At 43.7% G+C, this 24,043-nt stretch overlaps 1 protein-coding gene and 1 long non-coding RNA gene across 2 annotated transcripts; both read left to right on the forward strand.

Moving 5' to 3' along the window:
- The first annotated feature begins 646 nt into the window (after positions 1–646).
- LOC133973817 (uncharacterized) lies at positions 647–2,227 on the forward strand. Its single transcript, XR_009924613.1, has 2 exons — positions 647–990; positions 1,212–2,227. It is a non-coding gene; the product is annotated as an uncharacterized LOC133973817 (long non-coding RNA).
- A 9,316-nt stretch (positions 2,228–11,543) lies between these two features.
- LOC133973205 (alpha-1-antitrypsin homolog) lies at positions 11,544–14,455 on the forward strand. The gene is made up of 5 exons (XM_062410917.1): positions 11,544–11,651; positions 12,193–12,826; positions 13,086–13,356; positions 13,599–13,746; positions 13,890–14,455. The coding sequence occupies exons 1-5, from the start codon at positions 11,589–11,591 to the stop codon at positions 14,079–14,081; spliced, it is 1,308 nt and encodes a 435-aa protein (XP_062266901.1). The 5' UTR covers positions 11,544–11,588; the 3' UTR covers positions 14,082–14,455.
- The last annotated feature ends 9,588 nt before the right edge of the window (positions 14,456–24,043 follow it).

The following is a 24,043-nucleotide window of genomic DNA, read 5'->3' on the forward strand; positions in this document are numbered from 1 at the left end:
GCTCAGCAACAAGAAGCCTGGAGGTGGGGAGTCCAAATAGTTGGAACAGAAATGAGGTGCAAACCATGTCAAGCGCTTTCCCGACTGCTTGCATTGACTTTTGTGTCAGTGGCTTTGAGGATAAGTGAATATGAAAGTGTTCCTCTTGTGCCACTTCTTCAACGAAGTGAGACGGGGAGGAAAAGCTTCAAGATGAGGTCAGCAGGAGCTGTGTGGAAAATGTAAAGCGATGCAGACAAACACAATAAATATTTAAAATATTCCACAATGTTGCACATTTCTGGAAAATATTAAGTACATTTCCATTTGCTACTTCTTAAGCACATTTTCAATTAGCGCATAAAAACAAGTGGAGACAGTGTTGAAACATTGGGTAGAAAATGTTCAATCCATTATGCATATCAAGCATCCAGAAACCTCAGACACATATTGTCTCGATATTAAGTGGATTTTTTGTTATTGTTTTGTATTTGGGTGAAATGATCCTTCAAAAAGCTGTAGGTAGTATCTATTGCAGTCTGTTACTGTGTGGTAATATGACTCTGCATTGGCTGTGTGTGGATCAGGAAGGTTAGGGGTGTAGGGTGGTTTACCATATGGCTCTCTGAACCGTGACCGTGTAGTACAAAGCATGTGCCCTCCATAGAGTGTGTCGGCTTATCTCTGAGTGTACATTATATTGATCCGTGTCGCAGAGCAGCGCCCTCACTCTGGTGCCCTTCGGTCACTTGCACTCTGTTTTTCGGGAGCATGATGAATGATGCTGAGTAGATCATCGGTCAGCAATAATTACTGCTCTCTATACATCAGTGAGCCAGAGCCTGCAGTCCGGGTCGCACAAGCTGTAACAAGACAGCCTGGAGCAAATCCATTAACACGCTGATTGTTTTCACAGGGGGAAAGAAATACACATCTCTAAGTTCCATCTATGGAAATGCAACAGCTTCCAGAGCTCGTCCCGAGGAACTCTGGTTATCAACCATTTTGTCAGTGAGTCAAACTCTGGAAAATCTACAAAGAAGATGATGCAACTTATTAAGGTGTAGAAAGAACCCTGACACACTTGGTCATAAGCACCTGAGGGAATTATCAATCGTTACGTCTCTTTTTAAAATGTGTGATGGACATGCCAAAACACACTTTCTAATCATCTCAGTGTCTTTAGTGTCCTCTATATTCTATCTCTTCTTTGTCTCCTGGCTACTTCTTAGGGTCCTCCTGTGGTTGTGCTGGAGGAGGAAGTTCAAAGATGGCAGAGGGGATACCTGACGTCACGCTGACCCTATCAGACCCTCGGAGAATTGCCTTTGACATACCATTCATCACCATCTATGACCAACTCACAGGACTCAATCTGATCGTAGGGAGAACTGTGATCGAACAGATGTCTCGACTTGACTGAACACCTCACTGTCCTTTTTTATGCCTCTGTACATGTGTCCAATTTGTGTGAACATGATATCTCAAGAATGCCTTGAGGGAATTCATGTATTTTAGGCAAATTTCCATTTGGACCCAAGAAAGAACCGATTCGATTTTGGTGGTCTAAGGTCAAAGGTCACAGTGGCCTCAAAAAAACCTTTATTGATTCGAGAACACATTATCTTAAGAATGCCTCAAGAAAATCCTTTCAAATTTAGCACAAAGGTTTACTCACACTCACAGATCAACTGATTACATGTGGGTGGTCAAATCTTAAATGTGATATTTCAAGTTTGTCTTTGGGGAATTTCTTCAAATTGCGATCTGTTGTCACTTGGAGTCAAAAGATGATTTGATAGGGTTTCAGTAGTCAAAGGTCAAAGGTTATGTGGACTGAAACAGCACTGTATGTATGAGTCATAAAACCCCAGGATGCTAATTTTTGTTTATTCCAATGAGTTTTTACTGCTATCAAACTGCACTCATTTACTTTAAGTAACAGCCGTGGTTGTTATTTGCAGAATGCGTTCTCCCTGCTTTCCAGACATTGTATCACCATCTTTGCCAAATCAAATGGGCAGCTCCCTATTTGATTTGGCAGAGCTTATTTTTTTTTCTTTCTTTAACCGCTGATGCCCTCCCTAGCCGGCTGGGTTCAGGGGAGTGTCCTGTCTTCCTCAGAATGAGTTACTGTTTATTACTCTGTTTTCACTAAAGGACAAAAAGACATTTAAATGGTAGTAATTTATCCCTGTACATGAATCTCGGCTGTTCTCACTCGATTAAAAAAGCATTTTCTTTCTCACCTGTTTCCTGCTGTGACACCTGTGTTGATCATATTTATCATCTTGTGCAATTATTTGAAATTTGCTTTGTGAGAACATACAATCAAAAAGAATGAATCACTGTAGTAGTGTAGTTTCAGTAGCTTCAGAACATTATATATATAACTTTGTTTTACCTTGGCATCTGAAAACCTTGTGTAGGAGAGGATGTGAGATGATGGATAGAGGATAGTTTGATGAATAGGACAATAAATCTATCACAAGATGGCAGCCTATTAATCAGGGAAGGTTCAACTGACACTCAGGAAGACTGTAGGGCCCCCACTGCTCAGATGCCCTCTTCTTACAAGAACGTGTAACTCTGACACTAACAATCTGAAGAACCTATTGTGTTCTTCTACTGATCAGCCATGTGTGTAATTGCGACACATCAGGCAGTTTGAACCTGTACGTCAAGATTCCTTACACAGCTAGTTCATGAGGGCCCGAGCACTGACAGTAGGAGGCCTTATTGAAATTGTAATGATAATTATTATTATTATTATTATTCGGGCAAATGAATTGGCTTTTTGATGGCTTTAACATGTTCAAATTCTTACAAAAATTTGGTTAGAAAGTGGTGAAAATGTTTCGATTCTGGAGGAATTTTCAATGGGCGTCGCAAAAAGTCTCAATGGTGCCCCCGAGACCCTCGGAACGTGTTCACATTGACCGATCTTCACAAAAATCGATACACAGGTGTATCATGACCAGACAAACAAAAAATGTCCCAGGTGCAATTGGAAAAACGCAACAGATAGCCTGCTATTTTGCATTTAGTGGCCATTTTGGCCATATTCTACATTTTTACTTTGATATACTTGAACCAGGGCTTTCATCAGATTCACTTCAAATTGAGATCAGTGTCCCAACAACAAGATGGAGATAAAAAGTTATATTAAAAGATTGATTTTTCGTCACACGGTGTGACCGTGGCATGGCGTCAAAGGTTGATTACACGCCATTAAAACACGGTGATCTGGACCCATTAATCCTTGGATGCTGAGCCGTAAACAAACAACTCCACTCCTGCAGTGTCAGTGTTCACAGATCAAAGGAATCTTTATGTCTTGCAAAGGTGACGTCTCTCTCTCAGAATTGGACATTTCCTCAAACCCTTTTAACATTGAGGTACAGGGAAGGTTCATCCTTCGCCAAAGGACACGATGATGTCATAACTCCACTGTGCATTGTCCTATCACCACCAAACTTCTGGACAAGTTATTTGAGGAATTCCTGGAATTCTGAATGATGAAATACATTTATTGCAAAGATATTGACAATTAAAACTCCATCAGGTCATTTTTTACCCCTATGTGTAAACTTGATGTAAAAATACAAAAAATATTTTATTTCTTAAATTGAGAAAGAAAAAATGAAAATAATTATTAGTGGTAATCACAAACAAGATATTTAATGAATACTTTGAATATTAAATGATGAAATAAATCGATTTCCAAAAATATAGCAAAGAAACACTCAGCCATGCTAAAATAACATTGTAGGTCAATACAGGTCATTTTTAACCCATGTTGTGCCTTAGAAGGGGTTTGCATAGCTTCTTTGATACAGACTATTTAGGTCCCCATTACAACAGCTATACCTGGACACACACACGCACAAACATCAAAGAAAAAAACATCCTGGAAATGGCTCTTATAGAACATTCTACACATATTATGACTGCAGCATCTTACTCATATCATTTCCTACTGATTACCCCGTGGCTTACGATTGTCAGGAGGAAAAGAGGTCCACCACCAACAACAGCTGAACAATAAGATTGCTCCTGATTCAAACTGATCACAATGGACTACATCGGAAGAACTGCTGGACAGGTCAAAGCTCAGTACAAGTGCAAGGCATTTCAACAAGATGTAATTTTTCTTGAACATCTGTTGGGCAAGCTGAGAGCCCATGGTCGCCAAAACCGAAAGTTGACAGTGGACCAGGCCCACGAAAAGTTGGCATAATTGCAACCCCTGGAAGAAAGCTACTGCGACATGGATGAAGAAATATGGCAGCCTGAGGATGGGGAGGAGGAGGGTGACTGGGATGAAGGCACACAGCAGCCTGAGAATTGCGAAGAGGACAATGAAACCCTCAGCACTACAAAGATCCTCACTGAGATAGACTTCCGCAGATATTACAAGGAGGTGCAGGAGGCTTATATAATCAAGCAGGAGATGTTTGCTTCGGAAACTGCAGATTGAGAGGAGCACAAACAAGGTTCTCCTTGGTGAACTGGAGAAACTTAGAGCTTCCAACAATGAGATCAGTCAAAGGTACGAAGCAGAAAATCTCAGAGCCATGCAGCAGGCCAGCCATCTGAAGGCTGAGCTTGAGAAAGCAGTCATGTCTCAGATGCACTCCTTCCAGGCTGAGCAGAACCTCCTCCGTCTGCAGTTAATTGCGGAGATGAGATGTCTCCGCAATAGTGCTGCTGAGGAGAAAATGCTTCTGCAGAGAGAAGTGGAGGAACTGACTTCTCAAGTCTCAAAGAAGAAGGAGAGAGAGGATGTCAAGCATCAGGAGTTGCAGGAGGAAAGGTATGACTTCCACAGATATTACAAGGAGGTGCAGGAAGCTTATATAATCAAGCAGCAGATGTTTGCTTCGGAGCTGCAGTTTGAAAGGAGCACAAACAAGGCTCTCCTAGATGAACTGGAGAAACTAAGAGCTTCAAACAATGAGATCAGTCAAAGGGCTAAAGCGGACAACCTCAGAGCTGGGCAGCAGTCCAGCCACCAGATGGCTTTGCTTGAGAAAGTCACGTCTCAGATGCACTCCTTCCAGGCTGAGCAGAACCTCCTCCATCTGCAGACAATGGAGGAGGTGAGATGTCTCCGCAAAAGTGCTGCTAAGGAGAAAATGCTTCTGCAGAGAGAAGTGGAGGAACTGACTTCTCAACTCTCACTGAAGAAGGAGAGAGAGGATGTCAAGCATCAGGAGTGGCAGGAGGAAAGAGTTGAGCATAAGCAGGAGGATAAATGGAGGGAGGAGCAACTGCAGAAAGAGGAGGAGAAATGGGGGGAGGAAGCAGGAGGAGGAGAGCCTGTGGACAAACCTGCCTACCTGGAGTCCCTCCCTGCTTCAGAACCTGTGGAGACTGAGTTGTCTGAGGAGACGCCCAAAAAGAAGAAGTCTTCAATCTGGAAAAAAATCAGACAGCATCTGGGACTGAGAAGGAGGAAGAAGCAACCTCACACTTGTTCACCTGTGTTTCTCCTGCATGAAATCAGGTCGGAGAGGAGGAATTAAAATGCTCTTAAATGTATTTAAGTGATATAACATACATAATCTATATGTTTATTTTGAATTGTTTCTGAACAAGGATGTGCAGTATTATAAATGGCAGATAGTTGTAAATTGTGCCTTAATACCTCAATTTAAAAATATTGGGTATTGCATCTTGCTCTTCGTGCTTCCTGGGTTGAACACATTTACCCTCCGTCATGGTGCGATGAAATCATAAGAGCTTACATTAAGTACAATTGGCAACTTAACGAAGGGAAACCCTAACCACTAAAGCTGACTAAATATTTTCATGTAGTGTTGGGTGTAAAAATAAATAAAAGGTGAATGCTGGATATCTTTCACATATGATATAACACATGTAGTATATGCACTGGAATTAAAAAAATTACCTTCAAATATTATCAATGTTTGTTTGACTTTACACATTTTTTTCCCTGTGTGCTGACACAATATTATAAACAATATAGTAAACATTTTATTTTACTTGTTGGACAAAATATCCCCTTATGCAGGAAGTTAATATTCAAAGGTACGTTTCCTGAATTTAGCATGAAAGTAAATTGTTTTCTTTTAGCAATTTATGTATAAATGTGTGTGTGTATATATATAAATATATTGTGAGGGCCCAGCCGTTGAGCAGTGCCCCACATGGCTGAGGACAGCCAGACAAGAGAGATCAAGGGGTATGGTGTTGGATGGGCGGTACTACTCCATAGGATCATCATAGGAACTCCTCAGAGCTTTGTGTTACCTTTGGACGCCCTCCTCCCTTTTCCCCTCAAGGTATAAATAAACCTTATGTTATATTCACCACAGCCCCTGCGTCTGAATGCTCTTTTTCTGGTTTTGTGTACCCACTGTTTGCTTTTGCAAAGCCAGGCTCCCACATATGGTGGAGAATGTGGGCCTTCTGAGTCCTCGCTATCAGTGGGTATATAGAATTGGAATAGAGCACGTCGGATCAGAAGAGAAGGTCGAACATGGAGGAGATCTTGAGAGCCATTCTGACCTCACAAGCCACTCTGCAGACAGCTGTAGTAGAGCTGTGTAGAGCTACAGGAAAATCGGAGGAGCGCCAGATGATGACATCGAGACCTATGTGTATTTGAAAGGACGCCAACGAGAGGGAAATGGCCAAAAACAGGCTGGGCGAAACATTCCTGATGCCTTTTCTGACCAGTGAAGCTCAGAAAGCCTGTCGGGATCTTTCAGCTGCAGATGCTGTGAGTTTTGATAAAGTAAAGACCGCCATCCTAGCTCAATATGGACTTAGCCTCCCCGCTTAGGCACAGTGAGTGCATGACTGGAGCTACGACCCGGCTCTCCCCGTCCGGGCACAGGTGATGCGGCTAGTCCGTCACACCAGGAGCTGGCTGGAAGAAGCAGAAGGGCCGCCCATAGTGGACAGAGTGGTGATTGACAGGTGTACACAAGGCTTGCCAAATGATGTCAAGAGGTATGTCGCCCAGGGCGCGGGAGCACCAGCCCCAAAGTTTCCGGTAAAGATTGCGGGGAAAGACACTGAGGCCCTCTTAGACTCCGGAAGCATGGTCTCTCTCGTTCAACCACAATTTGCCAGTGCACCCTGGGGTGAAGAGATGGCTGTGTCCTGCATCCATGGGGATACCCGGAAGTATCAGACCTCCAAAATCAAAGTCATCACTCCTCGAGGACGATTCATTCCACAGGTTGAAGTCGTCGAGCAAATGCCGGTTCCTGTGGTTTTCGGCCGGGAAAGCCCCCTCTTCTCCCGCTACTGGCCAGTGGGGGCAAAGGACCAAAAACGGCGAACCAGGAAACGGCCGGTGAAGAGTTGAAAGTCTTCTGTAGCTCGGCCCGCCTGGGCAGAAGTATCCCCCGATGGCAGCCCTGCAGAAGATACTAATGACGAAAGAGAGGAAGCCGTCCACACCCAAACCACAGCAACAGACCCTGAACGGGCATGTGAGGTGGAGCCCCTGGAAGACATACAATCAGATGAAGTGTTCTCTCAATTTCCAGAAGTTGATATGGAGGGAGGTCTCAGACCAGGACAATTCGGCTCGGCCCAGCTGCAGGATCCCAACCTGACCCAAGCCTGGAGAGACGTCCAAGTAATAGAGGGTCAAAAGCAGGCTGGGGTGAGTCAAGTGTCTTTGTCACATTTCATGGTCAAGAATAGGCTGTTATACTGGGTAACTAAGAAAAACTCTGATATCTGAGAACAGTTGCTTATCCCCAAAGACTATGCTTCAAAAGTGTTGTACCTAGCCCACTCCCATTTACTAGGGGCACATTTAGGGAGGGAGAAGACTTATGACCGGTCCTTAGCCGTTTCTACTGGCCGGGAGTCAAAAGGTCCGTGGAGGAGTACTGCTGACATTGTGCCGAGTGTCAAATCAACTCCCCAAAGGTAGAGTACCGAAGTCCTCTGATACCCCTTCCAATTATTTAAACACCCTTTAGCAGGATTGGCATGGACATAGTTGGACCCTTACCGAAGTCTAGCCGTGGCCACCGCTATATTCTAGTTATACTGGATTACGCAACCCGTTACCCGGAGGCAATTCCTCTACGGTCTGCTACTGGGAAAGTGGTCGCAAGAGAGATGTTTCTGCTCTTCAGTAGCGTGGGCCTGCCGGATGGAATCCTGACAGAACAAGGGTCCTGCTTTATGTCCAATGTGATGAAATGTCTGTGCCGAAGTCTAAAGGTGAGACAAATCAGAACCTCCTTCTATCACCCTCAGACAGATGGACTTGTAGAGAGGTTCAACAAAACCCTAAAACACATGCTGCGCAAGGTTATCGATGTTGATGGTAAGAACTGGGACCAACTGCTGCCGTACATCCTGTTCTCTATACGGGAAGTACCCCAGGGTTCCCCAGGATTTTCACCATTCGAGCTTCTGTACGGTCGGAGACCCCGGGGCTTGCTGGATGTGGCCAAGGAAGCCTGGGAACAGCAGTCGTCCACCCAGCGCAGCATCGTGGAGCACGTCGAACAAATGCACCACAGAATGACCCAAGTCTGGCCCTTAGTTCGGAAACACATGCAGCAAGCCCAAGCGTAGCAGGCACAGGTATACAACCGGGGAGCCCAGGTGAGAGAGTTCAAACCAGGAGACAAGGTAATGGTTTTACTTCAAACGAATGACTGCACGTTTTTGGCCAAGTGGCAAGGGCCTTGTGAAATACTGGAAAGGGTGGGGCCTGTGAATTACCTTGTACGGCAGACAGGCCGTAGGAAAGCCCAACAACTTTACCATGTAAATTTGCTGAAGCCATGGCATGAACCTCTCCCTGTCCCCTCTAATGTCCTGCTAGCTAAACTGCCTCCCCAGGTCATCCAGGCAAGGACAAGACCTCCGAGAACTACTCGAAAGAAACAGATGTCTTCTCTGAGGCCCCGGGTCGAACAACAGCCATCATCCATGACATCAGAACAGAGCCGGGAAAGATAGTAAGGCTACGACCATACCGAATCCCAGAGGCCAGACGGGAGGCCATCAGAAACGAGGTGAGGAAAATGCTTGACCTTGGGGTGGTGGAGGAGTCACACAGTGCCTGGTCCAGTCCTATAGTCCTTGTTGGGAAGCCGGATGGCAGCATTAGGTTCTGCAATGACTATAGAAAGTTAAATGAGATTTCTCTGTTTGACACCTACCCTATGCCCCGGGTAGATGAGCTGGTCGAGAGGTTAGGACCTGCCAGGTTCATCTCCACACTAGATTTAACCAAAGGATATTGGCAGGTTCCACTCACGCCACAAGCAAGGGAGAAGAAGGCCTTCTCAACGCCAGACGGTGCCTTCCACTATCATGTCCTCCCATTTGGTCTTCATGGAGCCCCGGCAACGTTCCAGAGGCTCATGGATAAAGTGCTCTGGCCACACCAGGCCTACACTGCGGCGTAACTGAACGACATTGTTATCCACAGCACGTCATGGTAGAACCACTTGAAGCACCTGGCAGCCGTTCTCCAGGCCTTACGAGAGGCGGGATTGACAGCCAACCCTGCAAAGTGCTCCCTCGCGTTGGAGGAGGCGAATTACCTGGGGTACACTGTCGGACGAGGAAACGTGAAACCCCAAGTAAAGAAGGTGGATGTAATAAAAACCTGGCCCCAACCCCAGACCAAACGCCAGGTGAGAACCTTTCTAGGGTTATTGGGGTATTACAGACAATTCATTCCTAACTTTGGCTCTTTAGCGGCCCCCTTACATGAAATGACAAGCAAAAGTGCATCCAACTGGGTGAAGTGGACGGAACAGACACAGCTGGCCTTCAACGCTTTGAAGAAAGCCCTCTGCAGCGAAACCGTGCTACACACCCCCGACTTTGGCAAGCGGTTTGTACTCCAGACAGACGCGTCAGAGGTAGGGCTTTGGGGCAGTCCTGGCCCAAGTACATGATGGAAGTGAATACCCCGTAACCTTTGTAAGCCGCAAACTGCTTCCCCATGAAAAGAATAATGCAACCATAGAAAAGGAGTGTCTAGCGGTTAAATGGGCAATAGAAAAACTAAGATATCACCTACTGGGTCGAGAGTTTACATTGGTCACTGACCACGCCCCATTGAAGTGGATGGCCCTCAACAAAGATAGGAATGCCAGAATAACCCGTTGGTTTCTACACCTACAGGACTTTAAGTTTACAGTGGAACACAGAGGTGGAAGGCTTCATGGGAACGCCGATGCCATGTCGAGAATGGACGACTGCCTGTGGTCAGCCGCTCCCCACCGTGGGGAGATCAAGGGGTGTGGTGTTGGAGGGCGGTACTACGCCACAGGATCATCATAGGAACTCCTCCCCTCCCAGGGGGCTCTGATTGTCCCTCACAGGTGCAGGGAATCAGCCGGGCAATCAGGAGCCATCTTAAAAAACCCAAACAAAGGAGTGAGAGGCAGAGCTGCAGAGCAAAGAGACCCAGACGCTTACAGCCAAACATTATCAGGGTAATAGGCCAGCGGCCTGCATGTCTACTTTCATGAAGAGGAATAATTGCTGTCTCTCTCTCTTGTTGGATCAGGAATAGACGGAGCCCCAGATGCAAACTGCCAACCAGGTGAAGAGCTTTGAGTTCTGTCAGACAACTCACGTTCGATCCTGTAATATATTTATTACAACAGATTTAGTGTTTGGCGTCTAGGCTCCAACTTAATCACTCCCCCATATGATTACACAGGAATGATGGGAGTGATGAGCAAATACTTGTAACCCACCGTTGGAGCCTACAGGTGGATGCTGGGGTGGTGGAGGGACTGAAGCAACAGGTAGCAATACTGCAGCAGCAGTGCGAGCAAGAGGGGTTGATGGGAAATGTCTCTCTGGTTAAATAGACCACCTGATAAGGTGGGTGTGTATTATAGATGGTTGTGGAGATTGAGGTATGTCACATGATGTATGTCACATGATTGGCGCAGCGCAGCTCGAGTTGCCTGCCAGAACTAGCTCGCAGGCGTCGCCATTTTTACCTTTGGACGTCCTCCTCTCTTTTCCCCTCAAGTTATAAATAAACCTTATGTTATATTCACCACAACCCCTGCGTCTGACTGCTCTTTTTCCAGTTTTTTGTACCCACTGTTTGCTTTTGCAAAGCCAGGCTCCCACAATATATATGTATGTATGTATATATATATATATATATATATCTCTCTCTCTTTGTTATGAATATTGAATGTGTTGGAGACATATCTAAGACCTGAAGCTGATGTTTCGAAGCCAATAGAAGACAGATTCAACAGAGAGTAGACCTTGAGTTCACTGAACAATGGTATTGACGAGTTGCTCGTGCTATTCGATTAAAATGGCTCCATTTCTTGTTTTCCAGGATGGATTTCAAATGAGATTTCAGATGAATGTACAGACAGAAACCATTTATTCATTCATGTTTCTGCGAACACTGAAAGTGTATCAGTTGATACTGTAAGGATGAAGGTATGTGAAGCAACAGCCCGTTATCTCCCCAGCAGTGCTTTATCCACGCTTTGTTGAGTGAGCTCTGTTTCATCAGGGAAGACAGTCCAACCTTATATCTCTTAGTACACCTCTGACGTGAGGCACTGGTCCTGGTTAATATTTCGCCAGACTGTCAGCTGACTCTAATGGACCGTGTATATAATGGGGAAGTTTCTGGCAAACGGTCTGCAGCACAGAGGATATCAAAGGTAAGAGTGGCACTTTACTGAAACATGCTAAAGCTTTTAGATTAAATTTACTACTCAGGATATTTGATTCACAGTTATTGGTAAAACTGAGGTAAATTTGATAATTTTCGACTTGACAGCTTGGCGATAAAACAATATTGTTAATTATCACGATATCATTATCATAAATAACAATATATCAAAAGTCCAATATATATCAGTATATTGCTTATGTGTTGTGCTTTAATGTTCGACCTCAGCAATTTTGGTTATTTTTAGGTTTTCTAGTTATTAAGTGTTCATTTTCTGTGGACAGAGAAGAGTGTTAAACCACAATCTTCCCGCATGAGAAAATAATTTGTCTTTTAAGCTAAAAGAAATAATAATGTGACATTAACCGTATAAATTATTTGGTAGTATTGCCCAGCCAACATGTAGAGGCAAATTATATAATTGTATTATCAAATGCTAATTACAAATATTTATATTTTATACTATTGACTTAATACAATTACCTACTGTGAATGAACCTAACTCATTTCCTTTGATATCCATTGCACAGGTTGTTACGATGCGTGGTATCTTTGCTAGTTGTGCTCTCGCAGCACTTCTGCTGGCTGTAACCCTGGCACACCCCCACCATCATGAACACCATCATCAACACTCCGACCAAAGCCACGGTGAGATGAACTGCCACAAGCTGTCCGCACCCAACGCCGACTTCGGCTTTAGCATTTACAAGAGCCTGAACGCCAAGGCTGCCGCTGGGAAGAACATCTTCTACTCACCACTGGGCATCTCCACCGCCCTGTCCATGCTGTCCACGGGGGCCCGCGGGGAAACCCACAGGCAGCTCTTCTCCAGCTTGGGCTACAGCGCTTTCGACCAGGCGAAGGTCAACGAAGCGTATGAGCACCTCTTCCACATGCTTGGCCACAGCCAGGCGAATCAGAGGTTGGACGTCGGCAGCGCGGCTGCAGTGCGCTCTGGTTTCAGTCCTCTGGAGACGTTCCTAAAGGATATCAAGAAGTTCTACTCTGCTGAGATCTTCAATGTCGACTTCTCACAAGCCGAAGAGGCTGCAGCTGAGATCAACAGATTCATCGCCAGTAAAACAAACGACCTGATCAAAGATATGGTGAAGGACCTGGCCCCTGAAATGGCCATGGTGCTGATCAGCTATGTCTACTTCAGAGGTAAGAAACATCATATTTTTTTTAAACAAGCAATGCATGGCTGCCATGATGAACACATAGAGACACACCTTCTCTAAGTTGAGACGCACGTTTCCTTGTGTTTACGGGGAGAGCATGACAAATCAGTTTGATATCTATGAGAAAAGCCTAACAATCTTAAAGCATATGGCACCATTTTACATTGTGTAACCACTATCATCTGGGTGTACGTACAGCATCCATCTCGTTTTCACCTTCCTCCCTTCGCTGTCTCACATAGGACAGTGGGAGAAACCTTTCGATGCTAACCTGACACAAAAGGCAGACTTCCAAGTGGACGAAAACACCAAGATACAGGTGGACATGATGAAAAGGATGGGACGCTACGAATTCTATCAGGACTCCGACAACTTCACCACCGTCATCATGCTGCCCTACAAGGGCAACACCTCCATGATGATCGTCCTGCCCGATGAAGGCAAAATGCAGGAGGTGGAGGCCTCAATCTGCAAGGACCACATCAGGCACTGGCATGACCAGCTCTTCAGGATGTAAGAAATTGGAACAGGTTTTGAATTATCATCCTTGTGGCAGTAAAGTAGAACAGAGATGCATCTACAGCTACTGTGAGGTTACTGGTACAACTGAAGAGAATTCCACAGTGTGTGTTGCAGTGACTGCATCAAAATAACCTGGATAAACTAGTTACAGTGTTAAATAGATCACTGTGCCTGTAAATGTACTGTAATTTTCAAGTATGTTCCATGTGAGTCTGATGTTATGTGTTTCTCAGGTCTGTGAATCTGCACCTGCCCAAATTTTCTATCTCCGCTGATGCCTCCCTGGGCGACACTCTTAAAGAATTGGGAGTGACAGACGCTTTCTCCGACAACGCTGACCTCTCTGGCATATCTGAGGAGATCAAGCTCAAAGTCTCAAAGGTAGGCTCCGCAAACATGCCTTCTTGTGTTTGTTGGACACTGCCCACAGCACTTCCTAGTTCAAAGTATCTAAATGATTCCTGAGACTTGCAACTAAAATAGCCCTGGACACTGACTGACTCCTCCTCCTTTTTCCACTGCAGATATCTCACCAGGCTGTGCTCAGCGTGGATGAAACTGGAACCGAGGCGGCAGCCGGCACCACCATGGAGGTCATGCCTATGAGTATGCCCGAAGAGATGACACTCAACAGGCCCTTCTTGGTCTTCATCCTGGAGCACTCTACCAAGAGCATCCTCTTCATGGGCAAGATCAACAACCCCACAGCCATGTAAAGATGCTTGGGAAATGACCATTGATCTTTTTTGCGTTTCTTCCACACTGCAATATGTTTGGTTGTCATCTGAAAATCTCCTGCAGAGATGTTGCAGTGAAATCAGGAGAATGGTAGAGATGAGAAGTAAAGAATGGTTTGATTAACTACACAACAGATCTGTCATCATGTAACAGAAGACACATAATCACCACCTGCCATCTAACCCTGGTGAGGTGAACATTGTCACAGAACATCCGTATTGTATCCGGATGATTGTTGTATGATGCGGTTAATAGGGAACATGAGGAGATATATCAAGTACACATCGAGTCATCGTGTAATTTGGATAAGGTTCAACATGAAGTGAAATAAAGGCTTATCATGAACAACCAACATGCTTTATTTATTTACATTCACTGTTTTTATTCCAATCTTTCAATATCATCCTTAGGTCACAGGTTTGATTGTATGGGGTTATATAATGTAGCAGTGTGGCACTTAACACTGAATTAGTTTAAAGATGTTACCAGTTGTTTGTTTCAGAATTAGTTTAGTATCAGGCAACTTTTGAACTTTTATTGCAGGTTGATTTTTTTGGTTCTGTATATGGTCAGTATAATGACTTCATACTTATTGTAGACTCATTGTAAACTACACATGATACTCACTGTTACTTGTTGTATATTTTATATTTCCTTCCTTGAACATTTCTTCTCATAAGTAATTATGCACAATCACTTGGAAATGGTAAATGTCAATGCACTGCACTGCATATTGTAATAAATGAGTAACTGATAAAAAAAATGCTAAAAGTCCCTCCACACTCAGAGCACCATAGTCACTTATGTAACCTTGTGTGCAGGCAGCCACAGCTCATATCTGTTTTTTGAGGGCACTGTTACTGACATTATCTCTTTGATTACTAAAGAAATTTGAAACATAAGATGAACGTGGAACCTAACAAAAGACCAGAATGCATTGTGGCTTATGAATGCAGCCCTTTCAATGAAGTCTTTGGGACTGGGACTGAATCCAGTATGAACTTAGTCATGGAATTAATGTTACTAACAATTGATATGGCTATTTTCATTTAACTTATGTAACCGACAATCAGCAATGGCTAATGATAAGCCGCAGCTTAGGAGTTTTGTACATTCACACACACACACACAAAAACAACAACAATTGCTCAAAAGCATGCCTGGCCAATAGATGAGCCACTAGTTGGCGATAAAGTCTAAATCAAGTATCCCAACACCAAACACATGCAATAACACTGTGGTTCGAGTAATACTGGTCGACGCAGAGGCCTGTGAATGCTGGTAATGTTTTAGCCTGATGCTAAACTTATCTGCAAACTTTCAATCCTCACACTTTATATAGGGTGTCATTTATACAGTATCAGGGGCGACACGGTGGTTCAGTGGTTATCACCATCACCTCACAGCAGGAAGCTTCCCTGCCTAGGTTTACTCTGGCCCCCCCCCCCCCCCCCCCCCAAGTCCAATGATGGTTTAGGTTAATTGGAGACTTAATTGCTCTTTAAATTGAGTTTGAATGGTGGTTTGTCTCTGTGTGTTGGCCCTGTGATACACTACTGACACCCAATGCCTGCTGGGTTTGGCTCCAGCCCCCAGCGGACCTAAAAGGATAAGTGATGTAGATAATGGATGGCGAAATGGAGATAAAGTAACATTGTAACTGTAAGTATGACAAATAATACGTTGGCATATGTTGGGACTAGGAGAGGTGACATATAGATTGGCGATTGGATCGTTAAAGGAAAAAATCGCTGATATAGATGCTTCTGATTTCTAGATGTTTTATATGATATTTTCACACCTGAAAGTAGGGAAGAGGATTCATGTATTTGATCCAGTTAGATTGGTTTTAAATTGCAGTTAAGGGAGTGGACTAAAGACTTTTGAATGACATATGTACGTTCTGTTGTCATCACCACGTGGGCAATTTGATTCACAAACGTTTTAGAAATGTTTGTTTCAGTTCCACTGTAATATCACCATGGTTTTAATACCAGCTAAATGAACGTCCTCATGTTAAAACATTACATCATCAGAGGTAAGACTTCCACTTTCTTCTCTTAAAGCTGTCTCAACTTCCTGCAATTGGTCCGAAAGTCCAAAATATCCATACAAATTGTTTTCACTCTGACCATAGCTCCTTTGACCCAGGGCTGATACCACCTCTTTCGGTCAAACTAAAGAGTGACATGTTGACGCTCTCATCCAGAAGATGGTGAAAAGTTTCCCTGCAGTTTGTTTCCAGCTCGACTTTGGTGGCTTCCTCCTCCTTATTCCCACCAGGCTGCGCTGAGTGCCACTGAGGCAGCAGCCACCTCCATCTTTGAAGTAATATGTTTCTCTTTGCCACCATCTGTCAGCACTGACAGGACCCTTCTTGGTTTTCAAGCAGGAGAGCTCCACTGGGAACATCCTCTTCACGGACAAGATCAATAACCCCAGAACAGTCATGTAAGGAGCACGCTGGAAAATGAAACTGGTGATCACAGCTGTCATCATGAGGACACTATTTGGACGACAATCTTTGACTTGTTACTCATCATACCAATATTGTCTCGACTGTCTTTGAGGGAGAGAGTTTACTAGTTTCAGAATAAAAGTTACTCCACAAAAGTGTTGGGGTTTACTTCAAAAGTAATGATATTGTTAAGGGACCAAGGAAGTACAATGTTCAATTCGGTGTGATTAACACAATTGTACAATATCAATACTTTTAGAATAAACAGGCAAACACTGCCTTGCCGTCTGTGCAGTGTCGACTTTGGTGCAATTAGGAAACATGATATGTTAAATATGAATTATCTTTGAATAAACAGGTGACCAGCTCTTTGTGCAGCAGCGGTGGAGCAGCTTCAGGATTCTGTGGACTGAGTCCTGCAGCGGGTCTTTACTCAATTACTGCTGGTCACCATTACAGTGTCAGAAAGAAAAGCTGCAACCACCATCTTCGACGAAGCAAACAGCCCGTTTCAAACAGATAGGTTCAGAACAGGCCTTGCACTAGTAATACAGACAAACAAAAGGTGATTTCAGTGAAATCCATTTTTCTACTGCACATTTTCTTCTCATCTTTCCTTATCAAGGTCATCTGACTGATGTAATGCAGATATTAAGTTGTATAAATTAGTTTTGGATTTATTTCTGAGATATAAAGTCGCACTAAGACAACCCTCTCCTGTATCCTCCTGCCACTGAGTCAAAGCAGTTTCAGAGTTTCAGTTTTGCCTGCAGATGATACAGCGGAGAGGGGATGTGTGACCTGATGGTCATCAGCCTTACGCGACTCCTCGTCCTTCGACCTGCTAACAGAGCAGTTGCGGAAGACGTGTTTACACAGTCAGCTCACAAACACACACACACTTCTGTCTCCCCTGCTGGTGCACACACACAGACTCACACACAATGAGTGACAACTCAGAGAGCTGAGTGTGCAGGTTAAAACTCTTGCAGTCCATCAAGTCCAGTCTACTAAGAAACAGACACAAACGAGAATTCAATTCTGTCATTTTTCAGGTGATTGGCCAAGATGAAAATTTAAGCTTCATAATCTATTTCAAAAATATTTTTTAAACATTCCTCCTCTGTGTGCTGCTTTCAGTTGTACTTTTCATTCAGGCCTAGTCAGACTCAGTTTTCTACTCATTTCTATGCAGCATTAAAATCAGTTAAAATCAGCATTATCCTGATGCGGCATTGCAGTAATTTGAAAAGTATGCACAGCACAGCCTCACAAGAATATCATATTGTTCAGAAATCAGCCAGCAACTAGGGATGAAACCGAAAATGATCAGCTCTACTATAAAGAATATGTGAGCATATGTGCACAGATGCTGGTGCAGTCCTCTGGTGTACGACTCATCGAGGGGGAGGACGTTATGTGATGACCAGACAAACTGAGACGTCAGTGGACTGCGGTCCATAATGTCCTCAAATACCCTCCCATGTCTTGGTTTTACTGATTCCCTCTGAAGACATGTTGCCTGCTGCCTCACTGAGAAACTGGAATCTGCTTTATTGTGAATTACAAGCAGATATTTTATGAATAAAATGTAGGGCAGAGAATATTTTACAGGTTTGAATTTCAATCTGTATCATATCAAGGAAACACACAAAGGAATAAAGAAATGTTGCACTTTTCAGGGATTTTGTATCGTATAATGCTGCCTAATATGTCCTTTATATACCCTGAGGTGATATAAATATAATAATGAATATGTTTTTATCAATTTATATTGAGAGAATATATCACATTTTGCTGTATTTTAAAAGATTTAAGCAATTTGTCGTTTTAAATACATTTATTCTATGAATCAAGGATCACTGGTTCCTTCTTAAACCTTGTATAGTGTCATTTTATATGGGGGCAATCGTTCAGGAATCCAAGCCTGTTACTCCCTGGATTCCGGCCGGAATCTGGATTGTGTTGTGTAAGAACTTTGCAGGAAGTCTACTTTCCTGTTAACGTCACACAGATCAGATTGGAAGCTGTGTCCGTGTCCGTGTCAATGAGCTTGAGTTTATGAAATATTGTAGCTCCAGTTTAATTCATGGCAAACCTTCTGTTCAGATAGCGTCATTTCTTGGAGCTGTGCTGAGCATGTAGAGTTCAGACAAGGTGCCAGTGAATAAACTCTTGTGGTACACCGTTATCCTGGTTAAACTTGAGCTTCCCTCTGATCATTCGTTGTGACTTGTTCTCTGTAGCTGCTTCACCCTCAACCTGCACCCCACTACTCGTGACAGCGGAAACATAAATAGATTTATATCTGGCCTTTCGGAAATACATCATGAACAATAATCTCATTAACACCAACAACCGCACCGACGCCACAGTTCACCACAGAAAGTATTAATAACCTGTCATCTACGTGCTCTACGTGTTATAAGGTGCAGCATCCTCACACACAGAGATTCAATTATTTTGGTTTCACGGTTAGTTCACAGACATACTTGCAAGCGAACATTTCTGCTCCGTGTGCAAACCCATTCTTTCCCCCGCGCACCTACAACCTCCCAGCACAGCCCAACAGTCAGTTGCTCATCAAGAGGCAATTTGAGACTTTGAAGACTGGGACAGTGGCTGATGCTCCCCTCCTTTGATTGGTCACTTTGAACACTCCAGTCACCAGCTTATCTATGATCTTTGTGTTTGCGCACATGTGCACGTGGAGCACAAATGTTCACTCGCAAGTATATTTCCACAAGTGGACACTGTTTGTGTGCATCTGCAGAGTAGAAATGCTCCTAATTATGGTTTTGTGCTTGTGGACACTGTTCTGTGCACCTGTATAATTTGAGACTAAATATACACCACATATGCCCGTATACAATATGCACGGGTTGGATGAGTGCTGAAGCGTCCCTGGCTGAGAGAGTGACCAACATATCACATCAGTTTACCAGCACGCTCTTTGCATAATATCCTACTCTGCCTGCAGCGGTGATTATAAAACTGCTATCTTAAACGTTGAGCTGGATGAGCTGGATCAGTGCACTTGCTGAATTTACATGAATATGGTTGAAGAGCCAAATCTGCAGTGCAACCTGTCACAGCAGGGTGTTCCATCAGAAACCAGGTTGCTTTGAACCAGCGTTTCTCCTGCTCCAGGCTGATAACACAGTGAAAAACAACGGGAAGAGGTGTAAGCATCAACAGTTCTCCCTGCGTCTCTCCAGATGCTGAAGATGACAGAAGGATATATTCTGACCACTTCCAGCCAACTTTGAACACTGCTCTGTTTTTTCATCAGCAGCCATAAAGAAGGGTGTACAAAGTCCACATTAAATTCAAAGCAGGGCGTCACTCTGCGCTATCCATGTTATACAAACATCGACGAAATGCATTCCAAAAGATCCTGGCCGCTCGTCAAAACCAGACTTCTAATTACCCGGTAGTTTATTTGGAAAATCACTGTTGTTTGCGGCGGCAATCCAGATTGATCCGACAAAAGGGGAAAAAAAATTGGATTTGGAATGAATACTTTCTGATTAACAGGGCAGTGTTTATAGGGTAATTAATTACACCGGGATTACGATCTGGATAAAGCAATGGCCCGTGGTATTCTCCAGGGTGTGGTAGAGCTGCACACATGCAGGTACTGAAATGGGTGGTGTACAATGCCGTGAGTAAGTCCCCTAGCGATTTAACATGCTGTTTAGGTATTTGGTTCTTAAAGGTCTAACAGCCAGGTGGCAACTCATCGTGACATCACCCATGGGTTAGAAAATTGCTGTTGTAGTTTATAATTTTGACCAGCGCCATCTTGGCTGCTTGGGGACACTGCACGCCCACGTTCACCCGAGACCTGCATCCATTTGACAGTAGTAGCTGTCGATCACATGGTATCCACCCCTCATTGCATGTCGTGTTTTAATCTCTATTTTACTTGGAACTTGAGATTAAAACTATTAACTCAGTGTGAAACTGTCGGCTGAAGTTATAAATCAAGTGAGAAGTTCTTTAGAAACCGACTTCTTTTGCAAAAAGTGAAGTTGCCCTCTGCTGGTCATTCGAGGGAAGATAGATTCCAAATTATATTTACACTCCTGATCAAAATTTTTGCACTGTTGGATCTTAGGAAGGTTCTAAGTAGAGCTTCAAAATGCAAAAAGAAGAAATGGGAACAAGAGACCAAAAGTTGTGAGCAGGAAATTTATTGAAAACAACAATTTAACTGAAGTAGGCTGTTCATCAGCTGATCAAAAGTTTAAGACCACAGCAAAAAAAAAAATGCAAATCCATGTAATTTTTTAACTGGTCTTAAGATTTTGATCTGGAGTGTATATTGGTTTTGAGTGTTTTGGAGGTGTAGATACACAGTTGTGCCACAAGGGAGAGTTTCTTCCCAGTTGAGCACTAGTGCGGGTGTGGCTGCTGCTGCCCCTCAGACAGAACACAGCCTCAACATTGCAACTGACGTCACAACAGTTCACTAGTCTGAGCCATTTTAACACAACACATTTCCGAGGATAATATAAACCTAGAGATATATATATTTTTATGAAAGACAGAATACAAACTGCTCAAGTGACGTCACCTGTCTGTACTTTTCCTGTTCGAGACAGAACCCATCACCTGTTCGGAGTCACTTCGTGCTTGAGGCCTGTAACAAAAGCTTCCTACAAATTGACTTGTGTCGAAATTATTATTCAGTTATTTCTACAGAGAATCTTTCCCGGTTAATATATTGATCAATGCATAAGAGTCAAGGTAGGAGCAATCCAGTATCACAAATACACAATGCAGACTTACACTGCTGTCTGTGTCTAACAAGTGATATCTGAGCCAGTATGAGACTCAAGGTCCCGGAGAGCTCTGCAGGAAAAACATCACATAACATTCTCTGACTCAAACACTGAAATCTGTTTTAAGGGGTGGACCGGGTCAGGATGAGCGCCGGATGAAGGTTGCTTTAAAAGGGTTCTTTTCACACCTTCAGGGCTTGACCTTACATTTTTCTTCATAGCGGCAAGAAATTACTTATAATGAGAATTTTTTAATGAGCATTATATTTGGGCAAAATACCAGACAACATCATGGCTCCGGATAAATACCAATTTAAAATACTCTTTGCTTCTAGCATAGAATACAACAGACAGAGTTGTCTGCAGCCAAATCTTGTCAATGAAATAAACTGAATGGAAAATGGAGAAATGGGCTGCATATACAGCATATGCCTCTTCACTGTAAGCCAGTTACTAATAGACCATTTTTCTCTACAAATATAATGAAAACTGGAACCTAACTGCACCAACTGCAAGTGAAATATATTTAGTTATATTATGAAATATGACTTGTTATACTTTGTGGCATCACAATGGCTACATCTGCAAATGCTGGTAAGAGGAGCTGCAGCACTGGACAGTTTGAGGAAAGTTTTCTGAACATCAGAGCATAGAAACCTTATCAAATAATAACTGTGACCCCTCCCAACTACCTGTTCCTCCCTCCCTCATACTCTTTGCTCTGCTCTCCTCCTTGAACTCTCCTCTCCCATCAGGTGTGGTGGTTCCGATCATTGTGGCCCTGCCCCTGTCTCCCCCAGCAGCAGCAGCAGCATGTTAGATAACGTTGTTGCTCGTTCTTCTGTTTCTTTCTGTTTGAAGTTGGAGGTCTGGTGGTTTAGTTTTCAGGCTTTATCTCTAGTTTGGTTTTACCTTCATGTTTATTAGTTATGGGGAGGAAGGTCTGTGGCGGCGGTGGATACCAACATGGAACCACATAACGGGGGGGGGGGGGGGGGGGGTCCAACCTGTCTTGGAACACGGACCTAGGAGACTGATTCACACATTGAAAGTGAATGGACGTCAGTTCACTGACGTTCATTTTTTATTTTTATTTTCAAATTTATTTACTTTTATTTAGAGCATGCCTTGCATCCTGCGGGCCGAGCTGGACCCCCTGGAGGGCTGTATCCGGCTCGCGAGCCGTATGTTTGACACCCCTGGTCTAGGTCCTACAGTCCCTGTGGGCTGGTCCAATACTTCCTCATCCTTTGGTTATTTCTGGCCAAACCTCCAGAGAACCTTAATTAGGTAAATGTTGACAGTGTATTTTCCATTATATAAATGTATCTTAGAACTCAGGACTTAATTTTTAAGATGTGGCCTCAAGGTTGAGCCAGATTTGACATTTTCTGTCTGTGGCTGTAACAAAAACCCACATTAAAGCCTTTTATGGTTTGGTAAACATATTTTACACTTTTATCTCACTGTCTTATTATATGTTGTCCCTGTGCCATATTTTATATTCCTTGTTTATAATTTTTATTATCTCGATTTGCTGCCATGTATATTTGTGTGTATTATGGATAGACAATAAGCCACAGCCAGATAAAGGAGGCTGGGATACAAACGGTGTTGTTCTATTTAAGCTGGACTCACATGTAGTAAAAACTGAGCATAGCAGATTTGACCTTGTGCTAAGTCTTCACCAGTAGCAACAGACATTAAGTCAGTGCTGCAGCGGCCGCATCTGTGCAATCACATTGGGCAGAAATCGAAAGCATGAACAAAATCCTCTGCATCAATTGTGCACACACCAATACTCCCCATAAAACCTCTATTTGCCCATAACGGCTAATTGTACAAAAGCCGAAAATGTGGAAATAGTGGAAACCTAACAGACCGCATCATATGAGCCCTGGTGCATGCTGGGAGACATGCTCTCGTGCTCACCTCCCAAGATGCTATGTAAAATGGTCGTTGGTATTGCGAGGGGGTCAACAGATGGCGTGTGCATTTTTAGAAAGGTGTGGATGGTCAACAGAGCTGCCTGTTGAATAAAGCTTTTTGCAAAAACTTGATTCCTCTAAACAAGATAAATACTTACTACCTTATAAGTCAGGTTTTCATTGTAAAGTATCTCCTACGCTTCAAGTATATAAGCAGAGTTAAGTCTGCACTGAAGTACCCCCCCCAACCCCATCCCCACCCCTGCTCGGGAAAAACATCACAAACTCAACATTATTCCTGAGCCTCTGCACAGAGATGTGTTCATTAGTGTCGAGCTCCACGACTCTCCCTCTTCTACTCGTGAAAAGTCTCTCAGATCTCTCCGCTTTGGTAATTATTCCTGCTTGAAGGAGATCAAATGCGTGGTGCGCATGCAAAACAAGACATGATGTGACACATTGTGAAGTGGGCATCTATAATGCATACACCACGTCGAGGGCGTGTGCTTGGGAGTCCTAACGCCAGTCATTTCAGTCTGACGCTCCCGCTCGGCTCGTTCTATCGGAGGTGACGGGAGGAGAGAAACAGCATCTCACAGCTGTGAAACCGACTGACAGACAAGGGCAGGGAGAAGATACAGAAATAAGGCTCTGATGAGATAACTGCATGTTCTCTGGGTTTATTGACACCGCACATTGTATATTCCAGTCTCCAACACATGAATGGCACTCAAAACACACGCTGCTGCAACATGATAGGGAGGATA

Source organism: Platichthys flesus, chromosome 18 (assembly GCF_949316205.1).
Source record: "Platichthys flesus chromosome 18, fPlaFle2.1, whole genome shotgun sequence".
Lineage (NCBI taxonomy): Eukaryota > Metazoa > Chordata > Actinopteri > Pleuronectiformes > Pleuronectidae > Platichthys > Platichthys flesus.